General features: G+C 45.8%; 1 protein-coding gene across 4 annotated transcripts in view; it reads left to right on the forward strand.

Moving 5' to 3' along the window:
• Nucleotides 1-17,023, forward strand: part of LOC140385753 (1-phosphatidylinositol 4,5-bisphosphate phosphodiesterase gamma-1-like) — a 439,770-nt gene that overhangs the window by 167,794 nt on the left and 254,953 nt on the right. For all 4 annotated transcript variants that reach the window (XM_072468226.1, XM_072468225.1, XM_072468227.1 and 1 more), the window contains exons 3-4: nt 9,673-9,766; nt 10,108-10,155. In XM_072468226.1, coding sequence (XP_072324327.1) covers nt 9,673-9,766; nt 10,108-10,155 — 142 coding nt within the window. The remainder of the gene's footprint in view (nt 1-9,672; nt 9,767-10,107; nt 10,156-17,023) is intronic.

Consider the following 17,023-nt stretch of genomic DNA (forward strand, 5'->3'; position numbering starts at 1 on the left):
TTGCAGTGTTAATGTAAGCCGACTTGTGACAATAATAAAGATTATTTTAAAAAAACACTAATAATAATAATAATACTCGCTTATTGTCACAAGTAGGCTTCAATGAAGTTACTGTCGCCACATTCCAGCGCCTGTTTGGGGAGGCCGGTACGGGAATTGAACCCATGCTGCTGGCATTATTCTGCATTACAAGCCAGCTGTTTAGCCCACTGACTATATCACCACTTTGGGTGTGTTGTTAATAAATAAATAAAAAATAAATAATCTTTATTGCCACAAGTAGGCTTACATTGACATTGTAATGAAGTTACTGTGAAAGCCCCTAGGCACCACATTCCGGCGCCTGTTCGGGTACACAGAGGGAGCCTGCGCTGCTGGCCTTTTTCTGCTGAGCTAAACCAACAATAATGTTTTTTAATTCAAATTGTAAGTAATTCTATTTTTTTAATGACTTAAAATGACCAGACTGTACTCGGGTCTGGTCTCTATACCTTTACAAGATGTCCACACATTGAAAATAGCAAAAGACAGATAAATAAAACTGATGATAAAACTTATGAACTATGTGGCGAGCTTGAGGAACCCACGATTGTTTACTCTAGAGAAGGAGGCCTCATGGGGAAAATTCAAGGTCAGATCTTTTAGGCGATATTAAATGATACCATATTCACAATATATTAATTATTTAGATGAGGGAACAAAATGTAATATCTCAACATTTGCTGATGACACCAGGTTGGGTGCGAGGGTGAGCTGTGAGGAGGATACAGAGATCCTTCAGTGTGATTTGGACAAGTTCAGTGAATGGCAGATGCAGTATGATTTGGAGAAATGCGAGGATATCCGCTTAGGTAGTAAAAGCAAGAAGGCAGATTATTATCTGAATGGCCATAACTTTGAAGAGGGGAATATGCAACGAGACCTGGGTATCCTCATACACCAGTCACTAAAGGTAAGCATGCAGGTACAGCAGGTGGTAAAGAAGGCAAATGGTATGTTGGCCTTCATAGCGAGAGGATTCAAGTACAGGAGCAGGGATGTTTTGGTGCAATTATACAGGGCCTTGGTGAGGCCACACCTGGAATATTGTGTGCAGCTTTGGTCTCCTTATCTGAGGAAGGATGTTCTTGCTCTAGAGGGAGTGCAACGAAGATTTACCAGACTGATTACTGAGATGGCGGGACTGACATATGAGGAGAGATTTAATCTGTTAGAAGTGTATTCGTTGGAGTTCAGAAGAATGAGGGGGGATCTCATAGAAACCTATCAAATTCTAACTAGTCTAGACAGGGTAGATGCAGGAAGGATGTTCTCAATGGTGGGTGTGTCCAGAACCAGGGGTCACGGTCTGAGGATAGGATAGGCCATTTAGGACAGATATGAGGAGAAATTTCTTCACCCAGAGAGTGGTCAGTCTGTGGAATTCGTTACCACAGGAAGAGGTTGAGGCCAAAACATTGCATGTTTTAAGAAACAGTCAGATGTAGTACTTAGGGCGAAGGGGACCAAGGGATATGGGGCAAAAGCGGGATTAGGCTATTGAGTTGGATGATCAGCCATGAGCTTGATGAATGGCAGAGCAGGCTCGAAGGGCCAAATGGCCTCCTCTCCTATTTTTTATACTTCTACCTCTAAGATTCCCATAAACTCTAGAGTCAGGAGACACAGGCAGAAGTGTGACAAAGGGAAGAAGCACATGTGGGCTTCGACTGTCGCTCCCGGGTTGTGAGCGCAGAGTCAGTACATTTCCCAACTCCGCAAATCCAACCTGGGAAAAGATACCCCAGAAAGTTGGATTTTCATTCTGGGGTGGTGGGGTTCTTTGCAAGTCAGCCTCACTGCCTCCGGAATGAGTACGGAGGCTGCTAGGTGTGGGGGTGGGCTGGGTGGAAGATCTTCCTTTGTGCTCCAGCAGTGTCCAGGATCTTCCTTTGTGCTCCAGCAGTGTCCAGGATCTTCCTTTGTGCTCCAGCAGTGTCCAGGATCTTCCTTTGTGCTCCAGCAGTGTTCAGGATCTTCCTTTGTGCTGCAGCAGTGTTCAGGATCTTCCTTTGTGCTCCAGCAGTGTCCAGGATCTTCCTTTGTGCTCCAGCAGTGCTCAGGATCTTCCTTTGTGCTGCAGCAATGTCCAGGATATTCCTTTGTGCTCCAGCAGTGTCCAGGATCTTCCTTTGTGCTGCAGCAGTGTCCAGGATCTTCCTTTGTGCTCCAGCAGTGTCCAGGATCTTCCTTTGTGCTCCAGCGTTGTCCAGGACCTTGACAATTGCCTTTGACAACTAATTTTGACTGTTCCAATTAGCTTGACAGTTAGTGGGTTATGCACTTTTTATACACATACACGTGCCTACTTTTAACAGTCACAAGGGGCACTGACCTTTTCCAAAGGGCACCTGACCTTCCCCAAAGATTTCCCGGGATGACATCAAAAGGGGTACCCCACCTTTCCAAAAGAGTACTTTACCTCTTCAAAATTCAGACCTGCTCCTACCATGTCTAATCTGCAAATGTCATGTTTCACACATGTGGGTTGATGTGTTGGGTGCTCTGGATCCGTGGAACAAATACAGGCCACCAACACTTAAAATAGTGCAACACTATTTTATTAAGTTAGAAACTGTTGAACATACTTTTACTGTGGGTTAACACGATGTTAGATTAAACTAAAGACCTATGCCTGTCCAAAGCAGTCTATGCACTCAGCACATGGTGAGGATCTGTGCTATAAGCTGTGAGCTCTGTCCTTGTAGGAGGCTGCATCCCGAATGAGCGGAAACTCTGATGCCCCCTGTCTATATAGTGAGTGTGCTCTAACTGGTGATTGGCCGCGGTGTTGTGTGTGTTGATTGGTCTTGCTGTGTGTCCATCAGTGTGTGTGTATCTGCACCATGATATATTGGTGTATATCATGACATGTGTCACCAAAATTACACAATGAGCAACTTCCTCCACGAAATGTGCATGCGCGAAGCCTGACCTTGGCGCACTCCCCCTCCGCAAAAATGACAGATGCCATGTGCAGGGCAGGACTTCTAATTTTCACATTGATGGAGAAACTCCCCCTCGTTGTGAAAATCCAGGCCATAGTTTGGATTTAACTATTACACATTGGTGAGGGGGAAGGTAAATGCTCAGAAAAATCATGTAAACAGTTAGTGTAGAAAAATGTAAGGCAGAATTGGAATGAACTTGCGTGGTGTCTACAAAATTAGAGTGGACAGTCAGAGACCTTTTCCCAGGGTAGAGGTGTCAATTACTAGGGGACATAGGTTTAGCGGAGATGTGCGAGGCAAGTTTTATACACAGAGATTAGTGGGTGCCAGGAACCCGCTGCCGGAGGAGGTGGTGGAAGCAGGGACGATAGTGATGTTTAAGGGGCATCTTGACAAATAAATGAATAGGATGGGATTAGAGGGATACGGACCCCGGAAGTGTAGAAGAGTTTAATTTAGACTGGCAGCATGGTCGGCACAGGCTTGGAGGGCCGAAGGGCCTGTTCTTATGCTGTACTTTTTTTTGTTCTTTGTTTTGTTCCCATGCAGCAGTTCCATCAAAAAAAAATATTAGCGGGTCGTTCATCTTATTGGTGCTTTCGGGGAATTTGTGGAGATTTGCTGCTGTAATTTCCCACTCTATGAATCTCTATGAACCCAGGGGTCGGTTAGCCCAGTTGGTTGAACCATCAACCATAAACCATCAACCTTGCCCCTCGCCTGAGGTGTGGTAATTCTTAGTTCGATTCATCAACAGTCAGTTCTCTCTCAAAAGCAGCTTACGGTCCTCGGGGACTATGGCGACTTTCATTCATTCACTTCACTTCTGTATGAATCCAAGTCTATGAATCATAGAATGATACAGTACATTAAGGAAGCCATTTGATCCAATCTTTGGCAGAGATCTTTCTCAATTACCCTGCCAGCGCTTTTCCTTCAAATATTCGTGCAATTATCTTTGTTATTCTGAACATGGTTCCATCATTCTTCCTGGCAGTATATTCCAGATCACCATAGAATTCTCTGACTTTGGAATGACTCTGAAAACCGTACCTCCTTCTTTACTCCATCAAAAGCATGATTCTGAATACCTCCATCAAATCTCCTCTTGTCCTTCTCTGCTCTAAAGAGAATAATCCCAGTTTCTCCAGTAACTCCACATAAGTGAATTCCCTCATCACTGGTGCCATTGACATAAATCTCTTGAACGTCCTCTCAAAATCCTTCATATCCTTCATAAGGTGTGGTGCCAGGATTGCAGATGAGGCATAACCAATATTTTATACAAGTTGAGTAAAGCCTGCTTGCTTCTGTGCTCTGCCTCTTTATTAGTAAAACAATGATCATATATGCTTTATTTTACAGCCCTTTCAACTAATCCAGCTAACTTCAGGAATTTGTGTAAGAACAATGAACATCCCCTGTCTTTGTCCCATACCCTCTTTAAAATTGCACCATTTAATTCATATTGGGCGTGACCTACCGGCCATGTTGCGCTCGAGCAAGAACGCAAAGCAGCCGGTAATAATAATCTTTTTTTAAATAATCTTCATTACTGTCACATTAACACTGCAATGAAGTTACTGTGAAAATCCCCTCGTCACCTCACTCCGGCGCCTGTTCGGGTACACTGAGGGAGAATTCAGGATGTCCAATTCACTTAACAGCACGTATTTTGGGACTTACCGGAGGAAACCCACGCAGACACGGGGAAAACGTGCAGACTCCACACAGATAGTGACCAAAGCCGTAAATCGAACCCGGGTCCCTGGCGCTGTGAAGCAACATTGCTAACCACTGTGCTACCGTGCCGCCCAATTGTAGATATCAGTAGATCCCAGATCAAGGGTCCCACGGGCTTCCCAGCAGCCTTTACCTTCGCGGGATAACTCAAGTCCCGCAAAGCATTAAATTTATAATCCAGCCCAAAGGTGGCGAAAGACGTTGAGGTTGTGGACTCTGGGTCTGTACTCGGAGTTTAGAAGGATGAGGGGGGATCTTATTGAAACTTACAGGACACTGCGAGGCCTGAATAGAGTGGACGTGGAGAGAATGTTTCCACTTGTAGGAAAAACTAGAACCAGAGGACACCATCTCAGACTAAAGGGACGATCCTTTAAAACAGAGATGAGGAGGAATTTCTTCAGCCATAGGGTGGTGAATCTGTGCAACTCTTTGCCACAGAAGGCTGTGGAGGCCAAATCACTGAGTGTCTTTAAGACAGAGATAGATAGGTTCTTGACTAATAAGGGATATGGGGTTATTGGGAAAAGGCAGGAGAATGAGGATGAGAAAATATCAGCCATGATTGAATGGCGGAGCAGACTCGATGGGCCGAGTGGTCTAATTCTGCTCCTATGTCTTATGGTCTTAATGGTGCGTGTCTGAATTTGGTTTAAAAACTACGAAGGAGGGCTTACTCAAGATCAACTGTTTCCCGGGATTGACCAGCCTCCCGAACAAGGCCGCAGCCAGGTGCCTTTCAGCACTGGTCCACACAAAAATGGACCAGGCGGCCTGGCACCTGGGGGTCTCACGGCCACCTGAAGCCCCTGGGCGGTCAGAGACAGGGCAGGGTGGCATTGCCCATATGTGGGGGGGGTGAGGGGAATTCACAAGCTCCTGGGAGCGGGGTCTCCTGGCTTTCATCGGCCACGCTGTGCCACTGCAAACTGCTTTTCTGGCGCAGCGTGCCATTGGATCGCCTCCCTCATGTCATTTGATAGCGGTGGGAAACTCGCCGGCAGAGCCGACCTGCAAAACCCACCACAATTTACTTAGAAATTTTTCCGTTAAATTCCACCCATTGTCTCTCCTCATCGTTCTGACCAAACTGCCTCACGTCACACTTCTTTACGTCATTTTTCATTTGTCATGTAATTTTACTATTCTGTCCATCCTTCTGATGCCAGTTACTGGCGGCGTGGTAGCACAATGGTTAGCACTGTTGCTTCACAGCACCAAGGACCCGGGTTCGATTTCCGACTTGGATCACTGTCTGTGAGGCGTCTGCACGGGTTTCTTCCGGGTGCTCCAGTTTCCTTTCTCAAGTCCCGAAAGACGTGCTGTTCGGTGAATTGGACATTCTGAATTCTCCCTCTGTGTACCCGAACAGGCGACGGAGAGTGGCGACTGGGGGATTTTCACAATAACTTAATGGCAATGTTAAAGTAAGCCAACTTGTGACAATAATAAAGATTATTATTACATTAGCCTTATCATTTCTGAGCTTCATGTCATCAGCAAAGTTTAAAATGATGCGTTGTATATCCAAGTCTAGCTTCTTAATTTTATATAAAAGAGCTGTGGTCCTAATACTAACTTCCAAGGAATACTACTGTACACTTCTCTCCAGTCTGAAAATAACCGGTTACCACTACTCTGCTTTCTATCCCGAAACCAATTTTATATCCTTGCTGACACACTTATCTGTAAGTTTACTTTTAATGCTATGTAGTAGTTTGCCAAATACCTTTTAGAAGGTACAACTTTAGCAGAACTACGTTTTAAAAATATTTCAGCCTTCTTAACCACTGAACGTTCTTCACAAAGCTATACCCTGTTCTGAAGAAGGGTCTACCCTCAGGGTGCTAATTGATTAGCATTGAAAGCAGAGCCCCATCTTGTTTTACGCTGTAAGAAGTTGCATCAAATCTGTTCACTCAACAGCCCTTTGTTCGCTGAGCTTCATTGGTTCTTGGTTTACCAACATTTCAATGTTTGAAAACTCTCATTGCCATGATTGAATCTCTCCAAGGCCTCACCCTAACCTTTTGCATCCCTAAAAGCCTCTGGGAACACTACACTCCTCCAACGTTGGTCTCCTGTGCACTCTCCACTTCTTTTGCCCAACATTTGTGGCATGTCTAGACTCTAGGATCTGAAATTTCCTCCCTTGCCCTTTCCAGATCATCATCTTGCTCTCCTCCTTGAAGAAGCTCCGGCAGCACGGTAGCATTGTGGGTAGCACAATTGCTTCACAGCTCCAGGGTCCCAGGTTCGATTCCGGCTGGGGTCACTGTCTGTGCAGAGCCTGCACATCCTCCCCGTGTGCGCGTGGGTTTCTTCCGGGTGCTCCGGTTTCCTCCCACAGTCCAAAGATGTGCATGTTAGGTGGATTGGCCGTGATAAATTGCCCTTAGTGTCCAAAATTGCCCTTAGTGTTGGGTGGGGTTACTGGGTTATGGGGATAGGGTGGAGGTGTGGACCTTGGGTAGGGTGCTCTTTCCAAGAGCCGGTGCAGACTCGATGGGCCGAATGGCCTCCTTCTGCACTGTAAATTCCATGTTAAATCTATGTAAAATCAATCTCTTCCCTCAAGATTTTGTCCCTCTTCCTCTTGTATCATTCTTTGGCTCGGTATCTATATTTAATCTGATTAGACTCCTGTGGAGTGCCTCGGGACATTTCACTATGTTCTAAGCATCATATGACTGAACATTGCTGTATTAATCTCTTTTATATTACATTTTACCACCAGTTTACAATGAAACTGTGTTAACCACCTTCTTACAATCCATTTGTCTTTGTAGGACGGAAGTGAGAAAATACACAAATCTGTCGATCACAATGTGGTTCAGGTCAGAACCAGCTAGTTGATTCTTCACAGTGCCTTTGTTTACAAGAATTCAAATGAAGTTTATAGAAATATGGAAATAGAAATCTAGCATCAGTCAAGTGTCCATTAGTTGTCGGATTGTAGTAAAAAGGTAACTGGTTCATCAATGTCCTTGAGGAAAGGAGATCTGCCACCCTTACCCAGTTTGGCCTTTGTGCGAATCCAGTCTCAACACCAACTCTTCATTGCTCACTCAAGAGCTTGGCAATTGTATCTTATAGAATTCATAGAATTTACAGTGTAGAAGGAGGCCATTCGGCCTATCGAGTCTGCACTGGCTCTTGGAAAGAGCACCCTACCCAAGCTCACACCTCCACCCTAACCCCATAACCCAGTAACCCCACACAACACTAAGGGCAAGTTTGGACACTAAGGGCAATTTATCATGGCCAATCCACCATCTTTGCACATCTTTGGACTGTGGGAGGAAACCGGAGCACCCGGAGGAAACCCACGCACACACAGGGAGAATGTACAGACTTCACACAGACAGTGCCCAAGCCAGGAATTGAACCTGGGACCCTGGAGCTGTGAAGCAATTGTGCTAACCACTATGCTACCATGCTGCGAACAACTAAAGATGGATATTAAATGTTGCCGCTGTCAGAGACTCCCACATTTCAAAAGTATTGAACTGGCAAGGTGGATACAGAACTGACTAGGCCATAGAAGGCAGAGGGTAGCAATGGAGGGATGCTTTTCTAATTGGAGGGCTGTGACCAGTGGTGTTCCACAGGGATCAGTGCTGGGACCTTTGCTCTTTGTAGTATATATAAATGATTTGGAGGAAAATGTAACTGGTCTGATTAGTAAGTTTGCAGACGACACAAAGGTTGGTGGAATTGCGGATAGCGATGAGGACTGTCTGAGGATACAGCAGGATTTAGATTGTCTGGAGACTTGGGCGGAGAGATGGCAGATGGAGTTTAATCCGGACAAATGTGAGGTAATGCATTTTGGAAGGGCTAATGCAGGTAGGGAATATACAGTGAATGGTAGAACCCTCAAGAGTATTGAAAGTCAAAGAGATCTAGGAGTACAGGTCCACAGGTCATTGAAAGGGGCAACACAGGTGGAGAAGGTAGTCAAGAAGGCATACGGCATGCTTGCCTTCATTGGCCGGGGCATTGAGTATAAGAATTGGCAAGTCATGTTGCAGCTGTATAGAACCTTAGTTAGGCCACACTTGGAGTATAGTGTTCAATTCTGGTCGCCACACTACCAGAAGGATGTGGAGGCTTTAGAGAGGGTGCAGAAGAGATTTACCAGACTGTTGCCTGGTATGGAGGGCATAAGCTATGAGGAGCGATTGAATAAACTCGGTTTGTTCTCACTGGAACGAAGGAGGTTGAGGGGCGACCTGATAGAGGTATACAAAATTATGAGGGGCATAGACAGAGTGGATAGTCAGAGGCTTTTCCCCAGGGTAGAGGGGTCAATTACTAGGGGGCATAGGTTTAAGGTGAGAGGGGCAAAGTTTAGAGTAGATGTACGAGGCAAGTTTTTTACGCAGAGGGTAGTGGGTGCCTGGAACTCACTACCGGAGGAGGTAGTGGAAGCAGGGACGATAGGGACATTTAAGGGGCATCTTGACAAATATATGAATAGGATGGGAATAGAAGGATACGGACCCAGGAAGTGTAGAAGATTGTAGTTTAGTCGGGCAGTATGGTCGGCACGGGCTTGGAGGGCCGAAGGGCCTGTTCCTGTGCTGTACATTTCTTTGTTCTTTGTTCTTTGTTCTTTTATGCGGTACGCTGACTTGACAATTTCTGATACAAGCTGAATCTTAGGAGATGGAGAAATATCCGACTGGTGCAGAGAGAATTGTTCTCGGGCAGAGGCTGGGTCACCATAATTATGAAGGAGTCAAGGAAGATTCCCTCTGCATCTGATCTATTCTATGTGTGACCGGGAGTGCTGCCTGCTGCCATTTGGTGCCTGAAGCTCCATTCAAATGCCCCAAATTTTCACCTTTAATGAGCACGAGTCACAGAAATGTGTTTGAATGAAATAAATATTTTCATTGTGCTTAATAACCAGAATGATTTTCCTCTTCTACAGCATTCAGTGAAGATGATGTCAGTTTATGGATAACCGGATTGAACTGGCTGGTGCAGGATGCTCAGAAGTCTCCAACACCCCTCCAGGTAGAAAGGTAAGAGATGATCCCTGTACTTGTACCTGATGGAGATTAGGTTCTGCTGGGAACCAGGTTGGCATTATCGGTTTTTAGATTGTCACCAGTTTCTGAGGGATAGTTTTAACCGACAATACAGCAATGATGTTGAAAGTTCAAGCGTTTAATTCTTTAGATAAAATGGATAATAGATTCAGAGGAACTTTACCTAAACATGTTGACCACTAGACAAGGTTACAGCCCTAAGATGTATTTTGATGGAAGTAGACCTTTGTGCAGTGTTCTGATAGTAGTCAGCGAACCCAGCCCAGCTTATTCCTCTCAGACTGACTAACTTTGCCTCTCTTCTGTGCTTTCAGGTGGCTTAGGAAGCAGTTTATTCTAATGGACAGGAGCAAAGAAAACAGGTGAGTTGCAGAGGCATCTTGGCATTTGATAGGATTTATCCATTTCCAATGAGTGCGATGTAGACAATCCGGCTTCTCGCTTTCTTTCCTCCGACTTTCTCACTCTCTCATTCCAGCACTGTTGTATTGCTTCGGCTTTAATTTACAGAGGAGTGTCATGTGTCTTGTAACTTCCCATACCGCCCTCCAGGCCACAGCTGGGACATGGTTCCGCAGAAACAAAGTCTTTGACAAGGTCCCGCATGAAAGACTGATAAAGAAGGCAAAAGCACATGGGATCAGGGTAACGTGGCAATTTGGATCTAAAATTGATTTGGTGATAGGAGACAGAGGGTGGTGGTAGAAGGCTGTTTGTGTGACTGAAAGGCTGGTGTCCAGTGGTATACCACAGGGATAGGTGCGAGGTCCCTTATTGTTTGTGATATACATGAACGATATAGATGAGACCGTTGGGGGAATGATAAGTAAGTTTTCAGATGAGACTAAGATTAGCCGGTGGTTGACAGTGAAGAAGGTTTTCGGTTATAGAAAGATGGGCAGATCAGTGGCGGGTGGAATTTAATCCTGAAAAGCGTGAGGCAATGCACTTTGGAAGCAGTAACACCACAAGTGAGTACTCAGTAAATGGCAGGACATTAGGAAGCTCAGAGGAACAGAGGGATCTTGGATGTTTATCCACAGATCCCTGAAGGTGGCATGGCAGGTTAATAGGGTAGTTAAGAAGAAAAGCGGGACTCTTGCCTTTACCAGTCGTGGCCTAGAGCAGGGAGGTTATGTTGTAGCTGTACAGGGTTTGGTTAGGCCACAGCTGGAGTACTGTGTTCAGTTCTGGTCACTGCACTATAGGAAGAATGTGACTGCACTAGAAAAGTGTGGAGCTGATTCACCAGGATGTTGCCTGGGATGGAGCATTTAACGATGAAGAGATGAATCTTGATGGGCCGAAAGGGCTTTTTCTGTACTGTATGATTCTATGAGAAGCTAAATAACACTCTGTCATCTTGTGTTCTTCACGTGAGACTAATATAGTTATTTTTATGATGGTGAGGGGCTGAGTAGAGCTGGCTGAAGAAGACATACTTAAATGAAAGGTGTAGAATATAAGAATTGGTATATTATGTTGGAATGGTATAAAACACAAATTAGACCACAGCCAGACTACTGTACATGGTCACTACAATACAGGGCAGATGAGGTTGCTAGAGATGTTACGGAGGATATTTTCAAGGATATACTCCGTATGAAGAATCTTAGCCACGAGGAAAGTTTTCAGAGCCTGGTACTTTATTGTTTGAAATAGAGATGGCTGCAAGCTGATTTACTTAAGCTGCATAATATTATGAGCTATCTGGATACAGTGGATAGGAAGGATCTTATTCCCATTAACAAAGAGGGCAACACCAGGGTCATAGATATGAAGTAATTAGCAGGAGAATGACAAGGGAGCCAAGGAGGATTTTTCTTCACTCAAGGTGATGAGGAGTTTGACCTCACTTCAGAGGCAGGAGCCCTCATTGCATTAAAAAAAATGCTTGAATATGCACCTGAAGTGCTATAATTTACAGGACTATGGACCAAGAGCAAGAAAGTGGGTTTAAGTTGGATCGTTCTGTGGCTGACACAGGCACAGTGGACCAAATGGCCACTTTTGGTGCCATAGATGTTCTATGGCCAGAATTCTACACTCCCACCCCCGGTATGTTCCGAGGTGGGAAGGGAGGCGAGTAAAATTCCATCGGAGGCAATTTTATGGTAGAATGGACAGGACATATGGACGGCACAGTGGCTCAGTGGTTTTCACTGTTGCTTCACAGCACCAGGGTCCCAGGTTCGATTCCCGGCTTGGGTCACTGTCTGTGCGGAGTCTGCATGTTCTCCCCGTGTCTGCGTGGGTTTCCTCCGGGTGCTCCGGTTTTCTCTCACAAGTCCCAAAAGACATGCGAGTAAAGTGGCGAGTAGGGGCTTTTCACAGTAACTTCATTACAGTGCTAATGTAAACCTACTTGTGACAATAAATATTAGATGGGAAACCAGCCCATGTCCCAATTAAGGCCCATTAGTGGTCAATTAAGGACCTTTTCCCACCCGGCTTCAATTTTTAGGCTGGTGGGCATCCGATGACTGAGGTTGGGAAGCAGAAAACGTTCTCATCTTCGATCTCGGGTCGGAAGATGGGAGGGCGCATCCAGCAGAAGCCCCTTCAAACCAGGCCCAACCTCCCCTCAGGGAATGAAGAGTTCAGGCCCTCCCTTCCCCCTTCCCCTGGTGCGGTAATGTCCCCCCCTTCCCGTGACCCCTCACGACAACCCCAACTCTCCCACCCCTTCAGCTTGTCCCGGGACTTGGGCACGGTGCTGCAGAACTACCTCCGGCCACTGCAATGCTATACCTGGATGGGTTTCCTTCTAAATGCAGATGGAAGTCCTGTCTCCTGACAATCAATGTTCAATAGTTCATAAAATGGCAGCGGGCCTGTTGAACTCAGCAGGGATGTGTTCCCCACTGACTCTCCGAATGATGGGCACCGAGCACTCGCCATGCTACAAATTCCATCCTATGTTTCTGTGCAATGGCTTTTATGGGGTACTGATGGGGTGGAGGAAGGGGAACATCAGATCTGATTTCAATCCTTCTGTGCTCTTTCCAATCAAGAAACGACTCCAGATAGGAACCACTGGTTTTGAAAAAAGAAAGCAATTTGACTCTACCTCTGTGCATTAGTTGGCGGGACTGCGGAAACAGTGAGGTCGGATTCATTATAGTACCATATCCCAGCTTCTGTGGTACATGGTGCAGGTGTGTGGGCGAGTGTATCTGTGGCTTGCAGATCGCCTGAGGCTGATCCATTTTCATCCGACTCACACACATGTCCACCTTTCAGTGTGGCTTACTGGTGATCAGAAGATGCCACCCTGGCTGACTCCTCCTCTTTAAACAAGTATTATGGAGGACGATTATAACACAACTGACTGCTTCTCTGTCTGAGATCAGCTAACCATAAACTTAGGACATTACAGATTGCGTGATCAGTGTCCTAATACACGATACATCTACTCTCCATTTAATTAGGAGAAGGCTTCTGAATGACCTGGCAACTTACTCAGTTCAAAGGGAATTAGCGATGGGCAATAAATGCTGGCCTTGCCGATGATGTCCATATCCCATGAAAAAACACATTATTTTAAAACGGTATTTTTTACCAGAAAGTTTTCAATTTTTTCATTATTTATTCATTCACGGGATGTGGGCAGTGCTGGCTGGGCCAGAACTTATTGCCCATCCCTACTGTGCCTTGAGAAGGTGGTGGTCAGCTACCTTCTTGAGCCTCTGTAGTTTGTGTGGTGTAGGTACACCCAGAGTGCTGTGGGAAAGGGAGTTCCAGTATTTTTACTCAGCACCAGTGAAGGAATAGTGATATATTTCTTAAGTCAGGATGGTGTGTGGCGTGGAGGGGAACTTGCAGGTGTTGGTGTTCCCATGTATTTGTTGCCCTTGTCCTTCTAGATGGTAGCAGTTGCAGGCTTGGAAGCTGCTGTCGAAGGAGCCTTGGTGAGTTGCTGCAGTGCAAGTTGTAGATGGCAGTGCTGCCACTGCGTGTAAGTGGTGGAGGGAGTAAATGTTGAACGTGGTGGATGAGGTACCAGTCAAGCGGGGCTATTTTGTCCTTGATGCTGTTGAGCTTCTTGAGCATTGTTGGAGCTGCACTCATCCAGGCAAGTGGGGAGTATTCCATCGCACTCCTGAATTGTGCCTCGTAGATGGTGGAGAGGCTATGCGTAGCCAGGAGATTAGTTAGTTTCCACAGAATCCCAAGCCCCTGACGTGCTCTTGTAGCCACAGTATTATATGACTGGTTAGTTTAGTTTCTAGTCAATGGATGTTGATGATGGGGAATTCAGCGATAGTAATGCCATTGAATGTCAGGGGGAAATGCCTAGATTCTCGTTGGAGAAAGTCATCGTCTAGCGCGAATGTTACTTGCCAGTTATCACCCCAAGCCTGAATATTGTCTAGGTCTTGCTGCATAAGGACACGGACTGCCTCAGTATCTAAGGAATCACAATATAGTCTCAACTATAATGTTATCATTTCTTTTACTTAGAGAAGTATTTTGCCTCCAATTAACATGCCTCACAGTCACATGAAGTAGCTCATTTTGTTGTTCAGTCTGCTCAGTCGCAGGAATGTTTTTAATGAAGTGAGCGATGGTCTCGAATCATTTACACTGACACACACAGCCCTCCACCAATGTCCTGAATGCTTAGGAAGAAACAGATATATCCTTTAACGTCGAAACAGATGTCAAAATCAATACAGGCTGGAGCCATCCACCTGTAGTTATGACAGAGGGGACTGGAGCACTGGGTGTCAGGTTTAACAGGAGGTTGAGGATGTTGCTAACTCAGCTGATCCATGAGACTCAGACTGCGGTTCATTTCCACTGCCTCCCAGTCTGGGAAGATGCTGCAAAATGAGATATCTAGTTACCAGCATCAATCTTTGAAAGGGTCTTAATGAAGCTCTCAGCAGCAGGACAGGCAGCCCCTTGTGACCAGAGTCGGAAATGTATCAGACCCCTGAGAGCTCTTCTTCAAAGGATTGCAGCCTCACTCATAAACCTCCTTTCAGGGGATCTCTTCTGACTCTGAAAACAATCGATTGGTTCAGACGAGGTTAGCTGCTATCAGTGAACTCTTTATCATTAGCAGGAACTAAAGGTTACTTTGCGTTTTAATGGTCACTTTGGAACAAGAAGGGTACCCTCGAGTTACTTGCTCTAATTAGAGAAGGCGAATCAGGAAGTGCATCCGATCACAATCTCTTCATGCGTTCAGCTTCTCTCTCGTTTAAATTGGCCAGCATTCTTGTGCTTTTGTTTTTCACAATGATTTCCCCATAAGCAAATTTCAGATTACTTTTAGCTTCCCCGCTGCTGTATACTCCTCCTCTCCAGGTACCATGTCCACAATGATTTCCCCATAAGCAAATTTCAGATTACTTGTAGCTTCCCCGCTGCTGTATACTCCTCCCCTCCAGGTACCATGTCCTCGAAGGACATTGGCAACCACGGACTTCCATTGGATTGGTCCATGATCATGCTTGGCAAAGCACTGCAGTGATTGAATAAGAACCCCCCCCCCCACACACCCCAGTCCCCCCTGGCCGGCACCTCATGTCAAAGATATCTGACGGCTAATTAACAATCCCTCACTTGTCCTGATTAAAAACACTGGATTTTACAAGGCAACAAGTTCAGGAAAGTGCTGAAATATAGCATGAGAAAAATAAATTCTACTTCCCATCTGTTGGTTTAGCATCATGGAATATCAAGAGGCATGTCACCCCTCCCCCGTTTGACTGTTAGTTTCTGTAATGAGAGTGCACCTTTCAGAGAGGATGTGCAGTTACTTCTTCACAGAAGTAAATGAAATCTCTGTATCTGTATTTGTCACATACGGATCACACTGCTGATATCCTGCTGTACACATCACATTCAAGCTGTCACGCTGCACACATTACACTCCGGGTGACACATTCCTGCTATCATGATCCAGACTTCACACTCTGCCACACAAGGAAAAACAATGTGAGCACCTATCTGCCCCCTCAGATGGGCATACGAGAACAGGCAGCACTATTTGGAAAGGGAAGGGAAGTTGTTCCTGGTATCCTAGTCATCAGTTGCTCCGGCACTTACATTTCCTCCTCTTTCCCTTACCTCCTTGACAAGCTCACCTCATGATTCCGGGGTCAAATCCCACTCCAAGGCTTCAGCACAAACATCAAGGGTGACACTGCAGTCCTGAGGGAGCACTGCACTGTCAGAGGTGCTGTATTTCAAATGAGATGTTAATCTGCCTGCTCGGGTAACAGATCCCAGGGCATCATTTCAAAGATGAGCAGTGGGGGGCGGGGGGGGGGGGGGGGGGGGGGGGGGGGGGGGAGGGGTGGCTGCGGCTGCCTACCAAACCTGATTTAGGTTCTCGGTGTAAAATACTCTGGTATAAAACAGAAAATCCTGGAAAAACTCGGTAGGTTTGGCTGCACGCGTGGAGAGAGAAATACAGTTAACACTCGACTATACAGACGTCGAAAATGGCAGCAGGAGGAAGCCATTTAGCCCTTCGAACTTGCTCCATCTCTCATTATGATCATGGCTGATCCATCCAACTCAGTAACCTGTTCCTGCTTTTCCCCCATTTCCTTTGATCCCTTTAGCCCCAAGAGCTATTGAACCTCTTCTTGAAAACGTGCAAATGTTTTGGCCTCCAATGCTTTCTGTGGTGGAGAATTACACAGGCTCACCACTCTCTGGGTGAAGAGGTTTCTCCTCATCACTGTCCGAAATGGTTTACCCTTTATCCTTAGACTGTGATATCTGGGTCTGGACCCCCCTTGGCAATAACTCTGCCAAGGCCAGGTTTACAAAACTCTTGTTCATTCGAACAACAAAAAAGAACACTGTCATGGTATAGAGTGCTTGCTTCCCAGCTCGGGGACCATCGGGGATGTCAGTCTGGGCCGCGGGTTTTTAAATTCCCGCCAAATGGTTCCTATTGGGCAAGCCTCTGCCCGCTCAATGGGGGAACCCGTACTCCTCGAATTCCACAGGGAGATCAATCGACGATCCCCCATGTCCTTTATGGTCGTCATAACACCCACCATTGGGAGCATCATTCCTGCATCTATCATGTCTAGTCCTGTTGAATTTTATAGGTTTCTTTGAAATCCCTCATCATTCTTATAAACTCCAGTGAATGCAAACCTCGCCCACTCAATCTCTCCTCATAGGTCAGTCCCACCCTCCCAGGAACCAGACTGGTAAACCAGTCTGGTTAACTCTGTTTTTCTCTCCACAGATGCTGCC

Source organism: Scyliorhinus torazame, chromosome 11, assembly GCF_047496885.1.
Source record: "Scyliorhinus torazame isolate Kashiwa2021f chromosome 11, sScyTor2.1, whole genome shotgun sequence".
Taxonomy (NCBI): Eukaryota; Metazoa; Chordata; class Chondrichthyes; order Carcharhiniformes; family Scyliorhinidae; genus Scyliorhinus; species Scyliorhinus torazame.